General features: G+C 38.7%; 1 protein-coding gene across 2 annotated transcripts in view; it reads right to left on the bottom strand.

The window, feature by feature from the left end:
- Window positions 1-9,826: 9,826 nt before the first annotated feature.
- LOC117300682 (solute carrier organic anion transporter family member 4A1-like) overlaps window positions 9,827-24,734 on the bottom strand; it is a 56,467-nt gene continuing 41,559 nt past the window's right edge. For both annotated transcript variants that reach the window (XM_033784408.1, XM_033784409.1), the window contains 7 exons: window positions 24,588-24,709; window positions 16,891-17,145; window positions 16,145-16,340; window positions 15,471-15,633; window positions 12,916-13,094; window positions 12,454-12,518; window positions 9,827-10,974 (listed from right to left, as the gene is read on the bottom strand). In XM_033784408.1, the coding sequence (XP_033640299.1) occupies window positions 10,694-10,974; window positions 12,454-12,518; window positions 12,916-13,094; window positions 15,471-15,633; window positions 16,145-16,340; window positions 16,891-17,145; window positions 24,588-24,709 (1,261 nt within the window). In that variant the 3' untranslated portion in view covers window positions 9,827-10,693. The remainder of the gene's footprint in view (window positions 10,975-12,453; window positions 12,519-12,915; window positions 13,095-15,470; window positions 15,634-16,144; window positions 16,341-16,890; window positions 17,146-24,587; window positions 24,710-24,734) is intronic.

Below are 24,734 nucleotides of genomic sequence, written 5' to 3'. Positions count from 1 at the left end.
CTTTGGAAAAAAATGTAGTAAATATTTTATCAAGTTAAGGGCTGACCTAAAAGAGTAGCAAACCCACTCGATTTGTCCGCCATCCACTCTTGCAAAGAGCCATATTATGGCGGACGACTCTTTCAAGAGTGAAAGATTTGTATACTTTCACTACTCGATTTAGAGTGAAATTCGTTCCAATTTCACTCATAAGGAGTAAAACAGATTGACTTTCACTCCCCAAAAGAGCAAAACTGACACCACTCGGACAAGAGAGTGAATTGTCCACTCTTTTACATTAAGAGAGTATGCATGGTGTAGACTTTAGCAGACTTGAAATCAAGGCTATTTACAATCACAATTTTTCTGATTTTTCCACTGGGCAATAAGAAATCAGACTATTATGAAGAATGGCATGCTGCTATAATGGCGGCTTGATGACGTCAATGCATGGTCTATTGTTTGAACACAGTAGCATCACAGACAGATATTTTTATCATAAAAATTGAATTATAAATTCAGGTATAATTGAGTGGGGCATTACTATAAGCAATACTCACTTATAATAATTATGCAGAATATTATACACAAAAGTAGTCAGTTCTCTCTCTCTCTCTCTCTCTCTCTCTCTCTCTCTCTCTCTCTCTCTCTTTATTTAAAGGCAGTGGGCACTATTGGTAATTAATCAAAATAATTATTAGCACAAAACCTTTCGTGGTGACGAGTAATGGGGAGAGGTCGATGGTATAAAACATTGTGAGAAACGGCTCCCTCTGAAGTGCCATAGTTTTCGAGAAAGAAGTAATTTTCCACGAATTTGAATTCGAGACCTCAGATTTAGAACTTGAGGTCTCGAAATCAACCATCTACATCTGACAAGGGTGTTTTTTTCTTATTATTATCTCGCAACTTCGATGGCCGATTGAGCTGAAATTTTCACAGGTTAGTTATTGTATGCATATATATGTTGAGATACACGAACTGTGAAGGCTAGTCTTTGACAATTACCAATAGTGTACACTGCCTTTAAGATTACATTACAATCAAACATGAAACCATCGTCAAGAACAATTTGCAATTATTTACAAATATTCTTGTATACTATAATATCAATACAACAATAGCGCTCGTACATATGTACATTTACAACAGCATTTTACATTATCAAATTTAGAATAATATTATAAAATTAGACAAACGTTCTTAGTGCACCACAAAACTTAAAGACACATTTTGTTTAGCCTATACTGGTAAAGTAATTACTTACAAATAATTGTTTACATAAAAAATTACTTGGTAACGAACAATGGAATGCTTTTGATAGTATTAACCATTATGCGAAACGGACCCCTCTCAAGTAACGTATAGTTTTTGAGAAAGAGGTAATTCCTCACTCAAAAATAATAATAAAACTCATCAGCTGAAGGCTTTTATCATGCATCAGAAAGCACACAAATTAATTCATTTTGTGTAACAAGGATGTTTCAGTATTCTTTCCCAACTTCGACACCCACTGAGCTCAAAAATTCAGGTTTGTTATTTTTTTGCAAATGTTGGGATACACCAACGAATGAGAATACTTTCTTTGACAAAGTGTCCAGTGACTTTAATGACCTTGAAGCCCTCGTTAACCATCCTATGGCTACAGGACAAAGTCTATCGTCGATTTCCGACGAGATGGACCCATCGTATTCCACCCGGGTATTTAATTATTGCATCGGTCTGACATTGACCACACTTGACAGATATTCAATGCCATTTGTTGACATTTAAATAAAAAAGAAGGGGGAGGGAATGAAAGTGGGCCATTAAATAAATCTCGTCTCAGCAACCTGGAGGAATTATTTTCCTGAACGATTTCCAATGGCTTTCAGGCTGAATCAAATATCAAAGGGTCCTTATACCCATGGGTGTCACAGGGTCAGTGTGTCATTTAAACCAATGGGTGTGTCATTTACACCCATGAGTGTGCCAGTACCCATGGGTGTTAAGAAAACCAACAGTGTGTTAAAAACACCACCATATTAACACTGGTGAAAATTCTCTAGTAGCACCCGGGTGTTATTTAATTTAGGCCTTTTAACTTATTCTCAAAACACCAATAATTTCAATCAATTCAAAAAAACTAAAAACAACAACATTTATATTCCTTAGCTTTGGTTTACAAATCAATATTTTGAAAAATGTCATCAAAATAACTCTTATTAAACTGTCATTGATGATCGTCTGATCGAAGACCTTGAATTTTGTTTCTATGGATTGTTCATTTAGCTCTTTTTGAGAAATAGTGGTTGGGTGTATATATATAGTTGGTTGGTTGGTTGTGGCGTCGTGGCCTATATATAGTGGTTAAGAGCACTGGATTCAAGCTCTGGTGCTGAGTTTGAGTTTGACATTTTAAACGAGACATTTAACCATGATTGCTTCGTATACAGTTGGGGAGGCAGTGATTTCTGCTCAACCAGCCAGGATTCTGATGGATGATACACAGGCCTATCTGATGGAAAGGGGGGGGGGGGGGGGGGGGTATATACCCCGTTTCAGCCCCAGGAGTAGGTGGCAAAGTCCATTGGAAAAAAACAAAATTTATTGTAGCCCACACCTTCTATTGAACCAGGCCTTCTATTGTGGGTCAGGCGTCTTCCATAAAGACGGTGCAATCAAACCTTTAGTGTCGTTATATAATAATAACTTGGGGGCTACTCGCAGAGAGCTGAATTGCGAGAAGGACGCAGCTACAGCGTGTTCGAGAAGCAGGCATGCAAGGGCGCCTCTGGCTGCCAGCCACATCAACCCATTATGACCACGGAGCACAGGAAAGATCGAAAGTGCTTGATTTTTCCCGAGGGAGGAAAACCGGATGGTCTGGAAAACCCTCGTGGCACAGCAGAGAACCAACGCACAACTCAACTCACATATGGCCCCGACCGGGAATCGAACCGGGGTCACCTTGGTGAGAGGCAAGCGCTTTGCGCACACGCCAACCATGCCATATTGTGTCAACCATTATCTAAACATGGCTTTGTGGCAATTTAAAAAGAAACAGACTCCAAATAGCATAATTCGTGTAAGTTTAAGCAAGAAAATTGCGTCATTATTATTTACACTCACTCATTATAATATATACCATTTCCATGGAATACAAAGAACCTTTTTAAAAGTTACATTATGACAAGTTTTGTTTGGATGTTATATTATACGTTTATTAATTGCATGTTATTAAACTTCATTGACAAATAAAATGAATACAAACATGTATCTGTTTAAAATAGTTTATACATAAATTAATGGTTTCCAACTGGAATTATACACACCACCATAGATGGCGCAGAAGACAGAAAAACTAAACAGAACAAATAAATAAAATGATATTGTTCAATAACATTCACAAAATCTTCATCAATTTGGACAACATTCACAATAGCTTAAGCATTGAGGGATTGGTAAGTTAATACACAGCCTGCCAAAGCAGTGCATTTTTGTGGACTCAAGTTCTGGTGGCTGGGTTCGAATCCTGCTCATGACACTTGCATCCTTGAGAAGGGCATTTGCCATAATTGCTTCTCTTAACCCAGGTGTATAAATGGGAACCTGTGAGAGGGTTGAGACAGTTTTGTGTTGGATTAACCCCTCAGCACAAATTTAAGCAGCTTGGGGTTGTATGCTCCCCCAGGGATTTGAGAAAGGTCTAGAAGTATGCCCAATGAACAGGGATAAAAAATGTTGTCAAGCTCCTTGCAGTACGAGTTTGACTAGGAGAAGCTGTTGAAAATGTAGACCATGCGGGACATTTCATGGTTTTGAAGTGTGTCAGTACTACATCTATGATCATTCTTGTCAAAGCCTTTAAGCATCTAGACAAGGTGAGAAGACTAATGAATAAGTTTTTCAGCTTTACAAGTGGGAGGAAAACCCAGAGAATTGTTCCAGGGAAAACCTAAGAAGTCAAGTAGGGACTGAAAAACTTAATCCACAAAGTGCCCCCGGGTAGGATTTGAGCCGGGGTCCCAGAGGTGGAAGGTGAGGCAAGACACCACTGCGCCAACCTGACAACTTTGCACAATAATTCCGGTCATTTCTAATCATTTGCCCCCCCCCCATGCCTTGATCTAACCATTTTCTTTTCTTTAAGAATTCTTTGTATTAATATTTTAATTTCTAGGCCAAATTTCACATCACAGCAAAAACTAATCTTAATAGATGGAAATAAGCATCAAGAATAAAGAATTTAAATTTTGGTTTTACACATATACACCGATGTGTGTGAAGCACTGTATAGGCCTACTGTAAAATTAATTTTGAAATGAAACTTCAACCACAGTGATTTGTATTGTGGCTTCATGGTTTACCAACTTGGATGAATTCATTGTGGGTTTAACCATGGAATGGTTGGTTGGACCCTCTGAAGATTAGTCTCTGAGCTCTGTGCTGAAGTGGGGACCCTGGGACAGTCCGATAATTGAATACACTTAATACAGCAGGTGATTGCTATTCACAAAGTGCATTAACGAAACCCTATAGAGAAAGGTTCCTTTATATAGGAGGCAACCTAGGGGGTGGCTGGATATGATTCAGAGGGTGATCCAATCCAAAGGATTGCCCTGGGCGAGTTGTTTTGTTCAAATACTCATTCTCTCAAATTCTCATCCTCTTAGTAAAGTTACCAGACATCATTCAAATCTAATAGAAATCTAAAAAGTGGGTTTTATAAACATCTCAAAGATGTCAATTTAACTATAAATCAGATAAAATTATGAAGAATTTTCAGTATTTTAATAATGTCCAAAGGTTTGAGTCACTGGATTCATCAAACCAGAGCCAGTATTTTGTTACATGGTGAGTGGCAAGCTTTTTAATATTATATAGAGACAACAAGCATTCATACAGAATTCTCAACAAAAATGTGTCGTAAAGGTTTTTACTATTCTGGAGGTTGCAATACACTAAGCATTGCATCATATAAAAAGAATATCCACACTTTTATTTTAGATGGTTATGAATGGTGATAATGGCCAAAGTACTTATACCTTTGACCCTAGTACTTGATACTCTGAAAAACTACCTGTCTCTTGTCTATGAAAAATTAATTAGTAAACCATGACGTTGACGCAGAGCCTTTGGTTAATCCAAGTTGATCCGGTGGTAATTGCTGAAGTTTGTCCTCTTCTATCGGTTGAGAAGCCTTTGGGTGATGCGCAACAAAAGATGAAACAAAACAATAAATCTCATATCCAATCTTGATTTCACTGAGCATTAAAGGCAGGGTATACTTTTGGTAATTTTTACACACCGTATACTCACTTGGTGTTTCCCAAGATAATGTTTAAAATAACAAACCTGTGAAACTTTGGGCCGAACTAGTCATCCTTGCTTATTTTGTGTTTCTTTAAAGCTTTCCTCCCTGTAATTTTGTTAAAATTTGATTAGAAAAACATTATTTGCGAAAACCGGGAACGTGACGGGATAAGATCTACCTTACTGGGTAGAATTATTCTTTTAACCTGACTGATATGCATTGTCTTTGCAATTTGTTGGCAACGTTTCTTTTTGTGAAAAAATAGAATTGGCTTTTTACAAACTGCTCACCAACCAGAATGGCCCATGATATAAAAATGACTGTGTACAATATCACTAACGATAATTACCTTATTAAAATTCTCACCTATACGTGTAATGACCGACATGTGCCAATTAGACTATAAACCCCAAAATATCATTACGCTTTGCACAGCAAACAATAATGTTACCCAAAACGCTACCTCAAATATGATGGGCAGCCCAATTTCATAGAACTGCGTAAGCACATTTTACTAGCTGGAACCAGGTAACGGCCAATGTTCACCATTCCTTGTGTACCATGCCTGTCTGGTTTTCTGCATTTATATGCTTTGCAGAGACTTGCTAAGCAAAGTTATCTGCTTATGTCCATACAGCTCCATGAAATTGGAGCAAGCTGTCTGATATGTGCAAGATAAAAAAACAGGGGGCCGGTATATTTTATAAAGCTATCCATGCAGGTAATTAGTCCCCGCCCTCCCCTATTTGCAAATGTTCCATACCCTTTAGCATCACCTCATCTCTCTGACCCTAGTGCAACCATCTGGTTCCTTCCATCATAGTGCAACCATGTCCTCCATTGTACAAAATGGTAGAACCCGTCTAATGTGAAACAGCATGACAACTCCACCAGTACATGGTGTTTGAAACAGCCCCCTCTTGTGTTTGATCCTGATAAATAGTTCAGTTCAATGATGACACACATTATTATGGGGTCCTTTGACAACCACAGCTTGAGCTGAAATCTGGCTTTGGGCCACATCAGTTTTGATAATGTACCAGTACAAATCAGTACAGGGGGGGGGGGGGTGTATTTCACAAAGAGTTAGGACTAGTCCTAATTTAGCGCTAGTCCTTGGAGATATTAAAACGTATAGCTAGTCCTAAGTTAGGACGAGTAACTCTTCCTAACTCGAGATTAGACTGAAGTCTTAGCTCTTTGTGAAATCCATCCCTGGTCCCTAAGCCACTAGCTCACACACAAGGTGTGGTTTTCAAAAGTTGATCAGTAATGATAAAACACACAAGGTCTTGCACCGAGACCATCCTGGCACATCCCAAGTCACCAGACAACAAAATGACATGTGAAGATAAAAGACAACAAAATTTTGCTTTCTTTATAGCCCTCTCCACTGTTTATTCTTAGATCCAATGGTTTTGCTCTCATCCCAACCCTAACCCTTCAACCCTACAACCCTAGCATGTAGATCATACGTGGAGCAGTCACCATTAGTGCAAACCTTTTTGTCTGTGAAAATACTGGCATTCATTTTTTGAAAGAATGCCGGTATTTTCAAAGAAAAAACCTTGAAATGAACAATTAGTAACAACTTACCGCGTATTTTCCTTGAAATCATTGCTTTAATGTTAACAGAGAAAAGTAACTTGTCAGATTTAAGTCATGGTAAAACATTTTTTAATACAACAGTTTGAAAGTGTTATCTTTTTGGTCTTACCCATGTACACTAATGTATATGCACAGTATTCTCTGTTCTTTCCCCGAGTTCTGTGAAAATATTCACACTCACATTACTCGGATGGCATTCTAGAAGTGCAATGGTCGTGGGTTCAATTCCCACCTGAGTAATATACCTGTGATTTTTTTTCACAGAACTTTGGGAAATGAATATTCTTTATCCCTGATGCAAATTTAAAATCTAGTTAAAAAGTGCCTCTGTGTTATTTTCACCAGTGCAAATTTGTGCAATGCATGACAGTGTACATCAACTTTACTCTATTGTATTAAATAGAGATTCTGCACCACAAAATGGCTTCTATAAACTATAAAGTAATTATTACTTAAAAAAAAGCTTCGCTCCTTTTGCCGTCGACAAATATCAGACATTTGTCTACAATGTTTTAATCTCAAAAAGTAGAATTGCTTTGTGTTATGTTTTTTACATGAAAATATAATATTTCGGCCTTTTTTAGCACACCTCTTGAAGTTATTGTATAGTATTTTGCATAGTGCGCATTCCGACAACTAACAACAAAGCGTAGACTTTGATACAATGGTACAAAATGGAGGTTTTTGGTTCAGTATAGACAACAAACACTCATGACAATTGTGACAACATCAACAAACATTCCAAGATTTGGAAGTATGAACGAACAATTCTGAAAACACACAATAAACAGTATTTACAGCGTTCTGTCTTGAAAGTGGTCTGCTAATGACAGTTTAAACACCCGAGGACCAGTCAAAATTCACTCCAAGTGGTCCGGCAGGCTAGTTCAGTTTCGAAAAGCTTCCATATTGAATATGAAACATGGGCTATTGAAAAACTTATGGACCAGTGAAATGACAAGCTTACTGGCCAAATATATATTGGTCGACACTATAAAGTTAAGGGTAAACTCTGATGTACAGGCAACAAATAGGCAGCTAAGAGAACTACATTGTAAAAGTAGTAACACTTCAGAAACATGAAGTATAACTTTTAAGGGTCTTACCACTCCTCTCCGGGAAAAGTAACGATTCAAAAAGGAATGTTTTTGTGTGTCTTGGAGATTTGTGCTTCTTGGAGACTGCTTGAAAGTAGTTGCCTGTAAATTGCCCTGTGCGATCCTGACCTTTCAAAAATGAACCATTACATTACACAGGAGCTGTATACATGTATAGACACTTTACCACCACGAATCAAAGGTTTGCAGTGATACCATGTGTAAATCTCTTTTGAGTAGTGGTGGTTCTGAGAAGAATGGTGGTTTGACAACTCAACTCACAAGAAGTTAACATACCATCAGTTTCTTTTCAGAACCAACGGTTCTTCTCACACCCGCCACTAAATTCAGAAGACCGCAAACCTCATCTCATGGAACTCCCACCATGCAAAGTTACAAATCACCACAAATAACAGACATGTGATTCATTCAATACATTTGCCAATTCAAGACATTTCTGGGACAATGAACAACACCAAAAAAATCCTCCTTTCTTATATATTCCAAATAGGAAAAGAGGGTGCTTTGAACATAATACTGCTCAGTGGTAATATGAAAAACTAATTGACAGTGGCAAATGAAATGGCGAGTGATCTAACAATCATTATTAGGCGAGGTTTGCGGTTACACCATGTGAAAGTTCTTAAGTTGTGTTACCGAAGTGTCTACAATGCCAACAAGGTACTCATTTCAAGCCGTTTAGTTACATTTCTTTCAGAAAGACATGCTTTTGAAGTAAGAATACTGAGATCTAATTATTGACCAAATTCACCTGACGTCATCATCACAATAATCTTGGACGCGCCATACTGGTGGGCAATGTCACTGTGCGTTGTTCAGTGAAGTGCTCATTTCAGGCACGTAAACCTGTGTGCCCACAAACATGGTGAGCGTGGCACAGTCACCGCGTGTGACGCACGTGCAAGGGGTCAATATAGCACCTATAAGGGTTTACAAGGTGCTGCGGCGCATACAGCAGCTACTGCCAGTAACACCTGGGCAAACCCCTTCTCTTAGCAATAAGTGTACACTGGAATCTTTTACGTGCATTACACACAGCCCATAGGACCAACGGTTTTATACTCCCAACCAATGGCTTTATACTCCCATCCGAAGGCATAGCAATACTAGTTTTAACCAGCGCCTTGCTTGAATAGTTTTGGTTCTAAAAAGAACTGGTGGTTGATAACTCAGAACTAACACTACCAACTCAAAAGAGATTTTCACACAGTCTTACCGCAAACCTCACCTTATAATACTATACCATGCAAAGTTTTACAATTATTATATTTCCCTTCCACTTAAAAGGGACGAGGCAGACTTTACGCCCCCCCCCCTCAACTATTTACAAAATAAATATGGCTGATAACATAATTAATAATTACACCTGTATATATTTAAAAACACGGGTACAAACATGTAACATATGGCTGCTCCACGATAAGCCTTTGCGTGTTAGATTTGAATATTGTCTATTCAGTTACTACTTAAATTTGAATTCCTCGGACTATCAAGACAGTTGCTACATCACATAATTAGGGGCAAGCTTTTGCTTAGTTCTGTGACAGAAGGTGACAACCCATACACAATTCTGAATGGATGTGTATGTCACAATGGTACTAGGGTTTGCTCATCTGGAGGTTGCTATACAAAGGCTTGCCCCGAACCATTTGACATAGCAACTGTCTCTATAGTCTGAGGAATTCAAATGTAAGCGGTACGATGTGACTAAGCAAGTCATTGTACCAGACAGTATTCAAATCTAACCCGCAAATGGCTTTTTCAGCTGAAGTAGTTATCAAAAATTGCACACACCAGAAAAGGGTAAATAAGGAGTTATTATTTGCCTAGCCTCATAAATAGAGCCAATCCACTTTGTTATCGAGCCAATCCACTTTGTTATCGTTGGACCTCAGCACCAACGCAAAACTATTTTTGTGACCAGTATAATGAGAAGGAAAAAACTTGCCTTTCAACGTTATCATATAATGGGATCGAGCACCAGTACCAGCATTTGGGTTAGCAAACTAAGTTTTCTCAAGCTCCCTCAACAACTTTACAACATCGGTACGATCAATTACTACAATTGAATTTCTACCAGACTGATTTACTCGGAGTGCCAAGGATATTAAGTGGATTGGCCCTATTTATGGAGCTAGAGCTGGCCATATTTCATGGCTCTGCTTACGATATCAAAACTCTAAACCACTTGGCACCAATTGACGTCTTAATATGCATTATTTTTTCCAATCTGAAATACGGTGGATGTTTCGGAAAATATTTCTGAAAGTCTTTTTTTGGCATATATTAAACACCCAGACATTTTATAAGTAGTGTGCACAGGCATGCAATGATTTTGCTGTCCTTTGTTTCAGCAACACCAAGAGGGACAAAGGGTAATGGAACTCATGATGGAAATCTCCCCTTTTTGTTCATACTTGACATCGTTTTTGTCAGGGGTTATCATGTAATCCTGACTCCGTACCTTCGTCCTTTTGTTGGACAAACAAGGAATTTGCAAGATTCCACCATACCATAGCAGATTATCGGCAGTGGCTGATGACAAAGGTTTGGCTGATTCAAGCTGACGACATTCCATATTCTCTCGGTACAGAATAAAAGTTCCGAGTGTATTTATGAGAACATTTGTTGTCCTTTACAGAAGTAAAGTGGTTATTACTTCCTCATTAACATTCCGACCTCTGACCCCCACTTACACCGTGTCATCACCAACAGCCTCCCCTTCCGGAATCGACTCCCTCACAGCAGCAGGGGTGTCGTCGTCCTCTTGTGGCGGCGGCTTGTACGTCAGGAGAGCCCCGAGGAAAAACAAGATGGAGCCGATCTTCATGCAGCCAGAGAGGATGAGAATGGAACGACTGAAGTCAAAGTTACTGTAGAGCCAGCAGGAACCTGACCCGTCACAGCTATACTCCCATAGGAGGCAGGTCTGATCGATGATTACACCGAAGATGACTGGACCAGGTACAGTTCCTTGGGGGTAAAAAAATAAAAAAGATCACAAATATGTAAAACTTATAAAGCGCACAAATCCATCAAAATGCTCATGGCGCTAAATACAAACAAAGACATACACATGTACAATTACCAAAATTGAAACGTAAGCCTAAACTATGAAGAAATCCAGAACACCCAGCAGGGTGGATACGTGCGCATCACAAGTCTTATTATTATTATTATTATTATTAATATTATTATTATTATTATTATTGTTAGAGAAATAAAATACAAATAATAATAATGAAAACTTATCTAGCCAAAAACCCATCAAAATGCTCATGGCGCTAAATACAAACAAAGACATACACAATGTACAATAACCAAAATTGAAACATAAGCCTAAGCTAAGAAGAAATCCAGAACATGTGTAGAAAAATACAACACAAATGCAATGTCTAAGAAAACAGACATATTTGAGTGATACAATTTAATTCAATTCAATTCAGTTTATTATTATTATTATTATTTATTCGGCATAGAAACACATACAAAATACAAACATCAACAAAACAAAAGCCAGGGACATACGCCTGGTGTTAAAAAATAAAAATAAAAACTGTAACCCGAAGGACTTCAAGTTGAATGGTCCTACCATGGAAGAAAATTTCCCTCTCACAGATACAAACAAAAATATGCTGAAGGTAAAATAGATCAATTTAACAAATACATTTTAAATTTGCATTTGGGATAAAGAGTATAACTTGATTTTAGGGTTAGGGTACGGGTGAAAAGTTCTGGAAAAAAAAAGACTTCCTGGCCTAGGTTCCACTTGAATCCTACCCAGAACCTCCAAGATGCTAATAATAATAATATTAATAATAATAATATTAATAATAATAATATAGGTATTTATATAGTGCCTTTAACACAGATCAAAACCCTGAACAATGAATAAAACAAGAACAATGCAAAGAAAGAAAGATAAAAAAACAGCAAAGGATTAATGACGAGGCTGACTGAAAAAGTAGGTTTTGAGTTTTTTCTGTTTAGTATGGCAGTAGAAGATGATTCCCTACAGTTCAGCGGGTTTACAGACTCCGTGCATCACCAAAGATACAAATCTAAAAATTTGAACACAAAGTGGACTGTTTTTTCCCTAGAGTGATTGCTTTAATATTCTTTCAAGAAAATTGAAAGGTCCAAGTAGATCTTGAAGAAACGACAATAACTAAGGTAAAGTTTGCAGTAACACCATGTGAAAATCTAGTTTACTCAACGTTTAGATCAGTATGCTCTGATCATCTTCAGGAGTTTTTTTCTCTTGCATACTGAAAAGTATATTGGGTTTCAACCACCATTTTTTTTTAGAACAAACATTTTCACATGGTGTTACCACAAACCTCACCAAATTTTACTTCCAACATGCAATGTTTCAAATCCTACAATTATTGAAAGTATAAACAGCAGATATATAATCCGATATGAACTGAAATAATTCTACAAGTAACTTACCAAGAGTTCTATAAAACAGAGACTGCAGCCCAAGAGCAAATGATCTCTGGGTATGAGGAACACATCTAAATGAAAATAATACAAACATTTACGACAAATGAATGTTTTTTTCGTGTTTCTGAATGTAATACTATATTTTGATATGTATACTGTTGCCCAAAATTTAATATAGGAGTCCTATATTGGTTAATATATGAGTCCTACATTGATAAATATAGGATGCTTCGCAGCTAACCTTCGCACGTACGTATAGATTTTCATTGAGCACCAAAAGCATTGGATGCAGTGTGCAATATTAGCGCATACAAAAGCTTGTGATCAACCTTGATCATAACCTAGACCATCATCCCCTCATACTATACCCAACGCCCGCATATCAAGTATATGTAATATGGTCTATAAGGTCTATATTATTGTACTCATTTGCGTCTAATATTTATACAATATCCACCTCCCTCTCACCTAAGCGTGGCAGTAGTTGCTGGGACGACTGCTAGTATTGTGAAGAACTCTAACAAGAATAGAAGAGCCAGGAATAGCGGCTGCCACGTGCATTTACTTGTACACTTTCCGGAGATTGCAATTGGATCATTGGGACCGACACTCTCTGGAATCTCTACACAGCTACAGTTGTAAAAAGACTGCAGGATAAAAGAAGGAAACCGTCAATATTTGAAACAGACCAGGGATCGATTTCACAAAGGACTAGTGCTAGGAGAAAAAAAAAAAAAAAAAAAAAAAGGCCAGTCCTAAGTTACTAAACTTGTCCTAAATCAAGATAAGACTAGTCCTAACTCTTTCTGAAATCCATCCCATCCACCACAACTACCTATGGGACATTTAGAGTAATCAATGTTAAAATTTCAAAGATTAAATTATAGGCCAGCAAATGAAGGAGATATTTCAGGAGTTTACAATACCTTTTATTGGAACAGGAAACATTTTTCAACCAAACATTACTCTGTTCACTGATAAATCCTCAACAGAAAAAAAACAAGCTTAAAGGCAGTGGACACTATTGGTAAGAACTCAAAGTAATCATTAGCATAAACCCTTACTTGGTAACGGGTAATGGAGAGCTGTTGATAGTATAAAACATCATGAAAACAGCTCCCTCTGAAGTAACATAGTTTTTAAGAATGAAGTAATTTCTCACTAAAATATTTGAATTTGATTTTGAGACCTCAGAATTTGATTTGAGGTCTCAAAATCAAGCGTCTGAAAGTACACAACTTGGTTGACAAGGGTGTTTTTTCCCCCATTATCTTCTTGCAGCTTCGACGACCAATTGAGCTCAAATTTTCACAGGTTGTTGTTTTGAGCATGTTGAGATACACAAAGTGAGAAGACTGGGCTTTGACAATTATCAATAGTGTCAAGTGTCTTTAAAGCAAACAGTACTGCCAGGTTTTTTCTACAGTGACGTTTCCCCTTTCTATCTTTGTCTTCAGTTCCAAAAGTACCATTGACCACAAAAAAACATGTCTGTGCCTCTTTCAAGAAAGTACTGCTCAAGGCCTGACAATGTGATCAACCTGCTTTGACATTCAACTTTGAGGAGTCAAGTACTTTAGAAATTTTCACTGTGACCTCATTTGCACTTGTAGCGTCTCCTTGTACCTTGACCAAATTTCTTACATATGCCTGAATCTGTCAATGAGTTTTCAGGGTGGTTGGGGGTAGGGGCCAAGGGTTCGATCCGGAAATGTCTTTTCCGAAATAAGAACGTGCCTGTTTTGAAGTTTGTAACAGTAGAGATGCTCATCAAAAATAAAATATTATATTCTTCATCTACACATGTGTAACTAGTACTTGCTCATAAATATCAATGTTGGCCTCAGGCAGTGGACACTATTGGTATTACTCAAAATAATTATTAGCAAAAATCTTACTTGGTAACGAGTAATGGGGAGAGGTTGATCGTATAAAACATTGTGATAAACAGCACCCTCTGAAGTGCCATAGTTTTCGAGAAAGAAGTAATTTTCCACGAATTTGATTTCGAGACCTCAGATTTAGAACTTGAGGTCTCGAAATCAAGCATCTGAAAGCACACAACTTTGTGTGACAAGGGTGTTTTTTCTTTCATAGTTATCTCGCAATTACGACGACCAATTGAGCTCAAATTTTCACAGGTTGGTTATTTTATGCATATGTTGAGATACACCAAGTGAGAAGACTGGTCTTTAACAATTACCAATAGTGTCCAGTGTCTTTAACTCCCTTTTCTGTATTTTGTAATGTTTAAAATTCTACTGTCCTGTAATTTATTTTTTCTTTAAAAAGAGTGGACAGTAAAGAACCGAATCTTGAATCTTGAAAGAATCTTGTGCAAATCTTCCTTAAAACCATGTGACGTATTACCGCACTGTATTTAGACCATAAACACATCTCAGTTAATTGCACATTCATTTTTTTGGGCCAAAATCCTTGACCCCATTAGGTTTTATCCCCAGAGGGCCTCAATTGACATGGTCTATAACCTTACATCTAATTATAGACAAATTAGAACCAACTGGTCCATTCAGAAAAACAACAAAGTCTATATGCCTTGTGCTAAAAACTTGCTCCATTGCTGTTGTACAAAATGAAAGTCAAAAGTGTAAAAGGGTAAAGAACAAAAGTGTTTGTCTGTCTTTCTTTCTTTCTTTCCTTAGAGCTATTGCAAAGATTCCCTACAATACAAGTTTTGTTTTAAATAATACAAGAAAATTTAAAAGTATAAAAATCCACTTAAAAGAGTTTCCAAGAGTTTTTCCAGAGCACATCAGAACTTAAATTTGAAAGCTCTAAACCCCTCAGCCATGACATCTTACGACACCCTGCTGCCAATTTCACGAAACGCTAGGATTAATCCTATCTCGAGTTAGGACGAGTAACCCGTGCTAACTTAGGATGGGTTCAATGCATCCTACGTATTTGGATACGGAACTTAATCCAAGTAAGAAAGAGTTTGGTGAAATCAACGCCAGGACGGCAGGAATCTTTGATTCCGCCTGTAAGGTTGCTTCACCTACCTTACTGCCTGTTCCATCATCATGTGTGACTTCACATCCCGCATGACATGGGGAGTAATACATGATATTATCCACTCCACATACTGGCTCGAATGTGTTGGCGCAATGACAACCAGAGTTACAAGCAGATGACAGGTTGGTTTGCTGGTCTGCAGTGTATAAACTGAAATGAACAAAAACAACTGCAAATTTAACATCTGCTAAATCTGTGCAGTACTCTCTGCTAACACATAGGGTTTGAACTGTCTCTAGCGGGCTGGCTCAGTGGTCACATGGTAAGCGTCTGCCCTTGCAATGCATAGGTTTTGGGTTCAAATTCCCCCTGAGTTATTTGCATTGTTTTTGTTTTTTTTTGAATCTCAGATACCTTTCTCAGATTGTGTGTTCAAATAACGGATCATTCATCCTGCATGGATACATGTAAATTTCTGGATTTTCGCTGATATCTATATAAAAAAAAAAGAAGAAAAAAAATGCTTACACATTTTTAAATGATTTTTGTTTCCAGATTAGCTTCATTGAATATCCACATTTTAGGATTAAAACAATCAAATGGTTCCAAAAACCAAAGTTACATGTACACGTTTCTCTCGGACATCAAGGGTATTCTTAAATTTTAACACAAACAAAAGGAAAGGAAAATGAAGAAACAGAACTTGAATAAACGGACTCACTTCTTGTCGTAGTCCACGGTAACTCCCGCAAAATTTGGATTGGGGCAACTGATGAGGAAACTAGCAATCATAAACAAGGAGACGACTAAAGATGCCAGACAGAATCTGATCATTCCTCGGAAACGCAGGTTGAAATGCTTCACCACCCAGCCGCCGATCACTGAACCAAAGACTGCAGCCGGGATGACGGTTAGACCTTTAAAGAGTGGGTTATAAGAAGTGTTAGGTTTCATGAAAGATAAAGAGTTCGTTTAACCATTTGCTTACAACAGCCATCTTTAGCCGACTGCACTCATAACCCCTTCCTTGAATAATCTACTATAGTCGACTGCACTCATATCCCTCTTTTATACCATTTTATACCACTTTAATCAACTGCACTAAATACCCCTTCTTTTTTACCGATGACAACTTTAGTCAACTACACTCATGATAAATAGAGATGCTTTTTTTACACTGAACTAGACGCTTGGCCAGACTATACTTGGAGAGAGTTTTGACTGGTCTTTTAGTAATTAAACAACCGGCCTCCAAATAACCCACGACACCCAAAGCAACTGCTGTGGTACCCTGTGCTTTTGCTCTGGTGCCCTTAAAAAGTTCAAATAAATGTTTTAATTTTCCTCATAGAAGTGCCCCTGACATAAAGAAAACTGCTGTTCCTCTTCACGAACGAAATTTGAAGCATTTAGGCAACAGAATACTGAAAAGGAAAGAACACTAAATATCACACCCTGAAACCTTACCAACAACAATAGACGCCCATCCTGAGGACAAATTAAACTGCGACTCGAGGAACTTGGGAGCAAAGACGGCAAAACCGGACAGGATAAACCACTCTGTACAGGCAGAGGCCGAGATGAAGACGAAGGGAAAGTTCTTGAGCAGAACCAAGACAGCTCTCGGGAAATCCTTCAGGCTGTTCCCGAATCCTGTCCGTGCCGCAAACTCTTGACCTCCATGGCATTCAGAGATCCGTAGCTTGGCAAGCTTCTTCTGACCTGTTGTTGAGAGAGAATTTCAGACATTTAACTGAATGCACACACCAGTATCAGTTTGGTTGAAGGGTGCATTTAGCACAGTATTCCAGCGTTCATCATCCACACTCTATACTGAGTTAAAGCCATTATACACTTTTGGAACAGAACAAAAAAAAAAAGTTCACAGATTTACAAATAACTTACAGAGTTTAAAGAAGGTAATGGTAAAAGACTTCTCTTGAAATATTATTCCATGAAATGCTATACTTTTTGAGAAAACATTAAAACAATTACCAATTCTCGACAACGAGAATTACGGATTATAGTATACACATGTCATGACACGGCGAATTGTGCGGAAAGAAAGGTGGGTTTTCCCGTTATTTTCTCCTGACTCCGATGACCTAAATTTTCACAGGTTTGTTATTTTATATATAAGTTGTGATACACGAAGTGTGGCCTTTGGACAATACTGTTTACCGAAAGTGTCCAATGGCTGAAGGCTTGAACTTCATGCCAGAAAGTACAAACCTGGCGGTCTTCTGTTTTTCAATATCTTTTAAATAATATGAATTATATGAGTATCGAAATACACTGTATACTTAACCCATAAGACAATGACATTTAAATCTTCTCTTACTGAGGTTGTGCTCATATCATCTGACAGCGCCCTCTTTTGACTAAATAAGGTCAGGTCATGTTTGATCACCATCTTTATATTATATCATTTATCATTAACTGTCCGAGGTAGTTTAACTACCTCTGGTGACCAATCAGAATGGATTAACTGTACCAAGTATTTACAAATGTGCAACAATAACACATACAAGAACCACAAACACAACAACGAACGCCGAACAACAACACTAATTTGAAAAAACAGATGCTGGAAATATCCGTGACTGGGTGGGCACAACTAATTCAGGCACGGACCGCATTTACTCCACATGTCTGAATGACCTTGTGCGATGCTTTACACCGATGAGCGCTGTTGTGCACGTGTCCACGTTAGCAGCTTCTTGCATGTTTTCCGGCACAATACAGCACACAGAAAAAGAAAAAAAGAGAAAACCAAAACCAAAACAAGACCGGTTCATGAAATCATAATATCACTATTAGGATGCGGGTTATGAAGGCGAGAGAGGCACATGCCCATTTATGGATTACCATCGCCCGTATATGGGCATCATCAACAAACTCGTTCCCCGTTTGGATAAGTGGCGTCATCCTCTGAAGTTAGTTTGGAAATCTGGGGGCCTGTCAGGCAAGGAAGTATTTTTTAAGAGAAATAAATTAAAGAAAAATACATATTTCCTTTGATAATAATACATTAAGGTGACCCAATTGGTCCAGAAATATGTTGTGCACTCAGCTGCATTGTAACTTGTTTGTACTACTGTTTGCTTAAAGGCAGTGGACACTATTGGTAATTGTCAAAGACCAGTCTTCTCACTTGCTGTATCTCAACATATGCATAAAATAACAAACCTGTGAAAATTTGAGCTCAATCGGTCATTGAAGTTGCGATATAATAATGAAAGAAAAATAACCCTTGTCACACGAAGTTGTGTGTGTTTAGATGGTTGATTTCGAGACCTTAAGTTCTAAATCTAAAGTCTCGAAATCAATTTCGTGGAAAATTACTTCTTTCTCGAAAACTATGCAGTTCAGTGGGAGCCGTTTCTCACAATGTTTTATACCATCAACCTCTCCCCATTACTCATCACCAAGAAAGGTTTTATGCCAATGATTATTTTGAGTAATTACCAATAGTGTCCACTGCCTTTAAGTACTCCATTGCTATAGAGATATGACCTCAGAGAAAAAAGGTCTGCCATTCTTGAAGCAAGCTAGTATCAGAATAAGTCACAATCAAATAAATACTACAACCATTATAGTGGGCAGGCCTTGAACTACACTCTTGAAAAGGCAAAGCAATTTCCCTCCAGTAAGGAGATTTCTAAAATAGAACTTAGTGCAAAGGGCACCCCAGCAAAAGCACAGGGCACAAATAATGGGTTAATTTGAGGCTTAAGTGTGCAGAAATATTTATCCAAAACTTGAGAATGTTTTTCTTCTTGAGCACATTTGGTGACGAGGGAATTGATCTGCGCTATTCAGCCATGAAAATGGTCCATTAGGGAGCCATGAATTCACCACCAACAGATGAAACCATTCTGTGAATGCAACATGCATGAATACAACCTGTTACAGGTCAGCTCTCAAGTGCATTTTGGTGATGGCAGCAGTATAATATTTTGTAATTTGTAAATATTTCCTTGAGTTGTCAGAGAGTGGAATTTCCCAAGAGGATCGTCTGAATGTCTGAAGTGTAGACATTAGACATTATTAGATCCATCTCAATCAGGGAAACACTGAGAAGTTCATACTTATTTAAACCCTTGCAGTGAGGGACCTGGGCCCAATTTCATGGAGCTGCTTGGGCACAAAATATTACTTAACAAATTTCTGCTTAGCTGGTTTGAGCAGGAAACCAGCACAGATTGTGTAAGTGACATGGTAGTTTGGCTGGCAACTGTACTCTGGTAAGCACTATTTTGTTGTGCTTAACTACTTTTTGTGCTTCAGCTCTATGAAATTGGGCCCTTGCATGGCTGTGGAACCAGTGCTTAATATGAAAGCAGGGAATTCAAACATTATTTTAAGCATATTTCACAAGTTTGCAGGGAGCTCTTCCTTGTGCACATTGCATCCTCTACATAACTAAGCACTCTACGCTTACAGAGCTAGCGCAGAAAAAACGGTGCCTGCATAGTTGGCGGAGAATGGTGATCATAAGCGCAGAATTCAGCGATAAGCAGAGCCATGAAATTGGGACCAGTGTTTGGTTGCAATGCCTTAGAGACACATTGCCAGCACAAGCTTTTTCATACATGGAAAGACTTGGTTTATTTTCAGGGAAATTTCTTCAAAATCAAGGAGAGTTGGCAGCTCCACGTATGGCTAAAAGGCGGTGTAGAGAATATGATGAAGACATTTGGAAGTGGGACAAACCCCTTAATGGGGTTAACACAATAACCCAAAGTAGATTGTTGTTTTTATCATCAAGAAATGTCAGTTTTGGAAGTGGGTGGATGGACAAAACCCTAAATGGGTATAACACAGTAACACAATGTAGCTGGTTGTGTTCATCATGAAGAAATGTCAGTTTTGAAAGTGGGTGGTTGGACAAACCCTAAATGGGAAAAACACAAAAACACAAACCAGCTTGTTGTTTTCCTCATGAATAAATGCCTGTTTTGAAAGTGGGTGGTGGGACAACCTTACAATCACACGAAACAGGTTGTTGTTTTCCTCATGAAGAAAATAATGTCAGTTTTGGAAGTGGGTGCCCCAAAACGGGTACAACACAATAACACAAACCAGCTTGTTGCTTTCATCATGTGAGACTCATTTCCTTGGATGGACCTGGCTGAAATCCAGGGACTAGAAACTCATTTCAATCCAGGGACCAACAATAAGGACTCCTCAATTGTTGCATCCTGGCCAAACATAAGGAGAATCTTCAATTGTTTGCTTACACTACAGAGTTGTTTGAGGACACTGTCCCCCTCAATTATACACAATCTGCAGGACAACAGTTTTGATCTGGCCGTAAAATCCCGACAACATCCGGCATGTGGCCCAAACAGAAAAACAAAACTTGGGGACATTTAACAACTTGTAAATACCCAGGGTAGGCCTTGAATTACCCAGATGCCAAAAAGGCCACGGCCACTAGACATGGCCTTGGTGCCCCTTCAAAAGTTTCCCGTTAGACTTTATGATTTTCGAATGGAAGCTCTGTGGCCTCTTTGTCTCTCCTGGTCTTTACCTTGGTAACCATTTAATAATTTCCATAAGACTGTTTTTAAAAATTAAGGTGCCATTCACAAAATGAAAATTGCCTTGTCCTCTCAAAGATGAAATTAAAGGTCTCCCACTTGACGTCACACAGTGTCAAGTCGGCCGTCTTTATGGGAAAATCAATCATACGTTGAACACACAATATCTTGTTATTTTTTAATGCACAAATACCTGACACTTGTTGTAGACATATATTACACAGGGTTTAAGCACAGCAAGCTATCAAATCACATTGATACAAGCGAATTGCATGCCGATACGGACATTTTTTTTAGAGTAAATTGATTATATAATTATTTGTTGTTTTACAAGTGCATCAAGAGGAAATCATCAAGGATGCTCCAGGTTGCACAGTAGGTCTTTTAAAACCAAGATAAACACCAACTAGGAAACATTCTGAGAACCTAGTTTCAATTCAGTGTGATTTGGCCAAACATCTTCAGAATGCCCCCCAGAGTTTTGACAAATCCTGGGGTAGAACCCCATTACATTACAAACTGTGCAATGTTTAAAAAAAAAACCTACTTTAAACATCCAAATAATTCAAATGGGAAGAGACAAGTCCCCAAAGGAAGTTGGCAATCTTTGAAGAGGGCCAGATGGCCCTGAAAACCATCAACAACAATTTGTGATCCTCTCTCTGGAGAGGGTTACTGTGCTTAGAGCCCTGAGCCTGATGTTTTGGAAGGGGTGTCATGTTCAGGGGTCAGGTGGGCGGAACCTACGCATGGGATGCAAGGGTAAATGTCCATCCACAGAAACTAAAATTGTTTACATGTGTAAGCGCTTTTCTGAGCTTAAAGCAGCTCTATGAATTTAGGACCAGGTCATCTCCTTTATGGAAACCGACCGGCGAATGGTTCAACTTAGGCACATGTTTGTCCAGCACTTTTTTTTTAAACTTGTGTCCATCATGAAGCAATAGAGGGCAGCCATTACTGCTAACAAAGTAAAGCTTATGTTCCTAAAGGGAGGAATCACTACTTTATCAAGAAATTGAAGTCCGCAATAACAGAACATGGAACACTTCTAGGAACGCAGCGATTTCACATTACCATTCTAAGAGCATGGTCTTGAAAAAAAGACTAATGATGACTCCACATGACTCTTTACCGAAAGTAGCGATAATTAAATTACGACTCGTAAAACCGTGTATAATAGCAACTGACATATCACTGTCTGTGGAATGTCTGTAGCCCATCAGTCATTGCCAAGGCTAGTAACTAATAACATGTAACTTGACATGTTCAAAACATAATTGTTGTATTGATTGATAGTTAGCCATGTGCAGCGTGGAATACCCCGTTATCCAGGTACTAAGCGAAGCGACCATCCAAATATAACAACATGTTCACAACCATTACATTTAATTTAGTTTGATTCAATTAATCTTTATATTAGATCTCAAAAAAATTGTAATCCAAATGTCGCATACAAAGAGTAGGGGGGGGGGGTTAGGGTTAGGATTGGACACACCACACACTTGAATTGGCCAATTGAGCCAAACTTTTGAAAGCGTTGTTATTTTGTGTATAGGCCATCATCACAGCACATCATCCCAGATCATCCCAGTTAAAGGCAGTGGATACTATTGGTAATTACTCAATATAATTATCAGCATAAAACCTTACTTGGTAATGAGTAATGGGGAGAGGTTGATAGTATAAAACATTGTGAGAAACGGCTCCTTCTGGAGTACAGTAGTTTTTCGAGAAAGAAGTAATTCTGGACACTCTTATACCTACCATCAGTAGTATTGTGAACGCATCCCTCAAATCAGGTGTAGTTCTACATGTATCTTGTCTTAAATCTGCAGTTATCACACCGTTGCTGAAGAAACCAAGTTTGGATGCCAATACTCTAAAGAATTACCGCCCTGTCAGCAACCTGACCTTCACATCCAAAGTACTTGAACGAGTTGTCGCTAGACAGCTGACCAACTACATGAGTGATCACAATCTTCATGAGCCCATGCAGTCCGCATACAAGCGCTTTCACAGCACCGAAACAGCACTCCTTCGGGTTCACAACGACATCATGTGGACCATGGAAAAGCAAGGTATCACCATTTTAGTTCTGCTTGACCTCAGTGCCGCTTTTGACACGATCGACCACAAAGTGTTACTAGCTCGGATGGAAGAACTGTTGGGAGTGCAGGATATTCCACTGAAGTGGTTCGCATCATACCTGTCTGGAAGAACGCAACGTCTCCATATCAACAACCATTTTTCGCAACCTCGTGAGCTGCTGTCTGGTGTTCCACAAGGTTTAGTCCTTGGCCCCCTGCTGTTTTTGATATATACTCTTCCTCTTGGACAGATCATTCGTAAACATGGCTTGGAACTACACATGTACGCAGACGACACTCAGATTTACACATCTATCTGCCCTGTCAAGTCTTCTGAAGTCCTTCAAAATGTATCAAAAGTCGAAGACTGCATAACTGAGGTACAGGCCTGGATGTCAACTAATTTTCTCAAACTCAACGCTGACAAGACCGAGGTATTAGCGATCGGTTTCAGAGCCCAACTCGCCAAGTTTCATCTTCAATCAGTTAAAGTTGCAGGAGTTGATGTCTTAGTCGAAACCAAGCCAGTCAGAAATCTTGGAGTCATGTTTGACCCTGCAATGACTATGTCCGCGCAAGTTTCAAGCATCATCAAGACTGCCAACTTCTACCTCACTAACATCGGCAGGGCCCGCAGACTACTGACTGTCGACGCAACCAAGCTTGCAGTGCACACTTTGGTCACTTCAAAACTCGACTATTGCAACAGTCTTCTGATTGGAATCAGCCAAAAACTCAAAAGGAGGCTAAATAACGTGCAACGAACAGCTGCCAGACTCATCACAAAGAAACGCAAGTTCGACTCTATCACCCCGGAACTCATCACACTACACTGGCTCCCAATCCATCAAAGGATCGACTTCAAGGTCATCGTTCTCATGTTCAAGGCCTTACATCAACAAGCCCCTCATTACATCATAGACATTCTGCAAGTTGGTGCTGAACGGAGACTCCTTCGGTCAAACAGCTCCTGTTCACCATACTTTGTAGTTCCAAGAACAAGTCACATCACTTTTGCCGATAGAGCCTTCTCGGTATATGGACCCAAACTCTGGAATAAACTCCCCAATCACATCAGGGACACAACATCACTCAACACATTCAAGGCACTTCTTAAAGCCCACTTGTTTCAGGAGGCCTACTATCAATGACTTGTTATTTCTTCTGTGCCTCAGCGCCTTTGAGCAAACTTTTGATTTAGGCGCTATACAAATTACGTTTGATTGATTGATTGATTGATAATTTTCCACGAATTTAATTTCGAGACCTCAGGTTTAGTATTTGAGGTCTCGAAATCAAGCATCTGAAAGCACACAACTTCGTTTGTGACAAGGGTGTTTTTTCTTTCATTATTATCTTGCAACTTCGAAGACCGATTGAGCTCAAATTTTCACAGGTTTGTTATTTTATGCATATGTTGAGATACACCAAGTGAGAAGACTGATCTTTGACAATGACCAAAGGTGTCCAGTGTCTTTAAAACCAGAAAAATGTGATCATAAAATTAAGATCTTTGAAATATTATTACCTGGTAGAGCCTTTGGGAAGGCTAGGAATGGTAGAGTGATGGACAACGCTAATGTACCACTGATGATGAAACCTATCCACCATGCACCAATCCACAACGGGCTGTCTGGATCGATACCAAGGCTGCATGATAAAAAATAGAGAAACA

Source organism: Asterias rubens, chromosome 16 (genome assembly GCF_902459465.1).
Source record: "Asterias rubens chromosome 16, eAstRub1.3, whole genome shotgun sequence".
Lineage (NCBI taxonomy): Eukaryota > Metazoa > Echinodermata > Asteroidea > Forcipulatida > Asteriidae > Asterias > Asterias rubens.
This window is presented reverse-complemented; position numbering and strand designations above follow the sequence as displayed.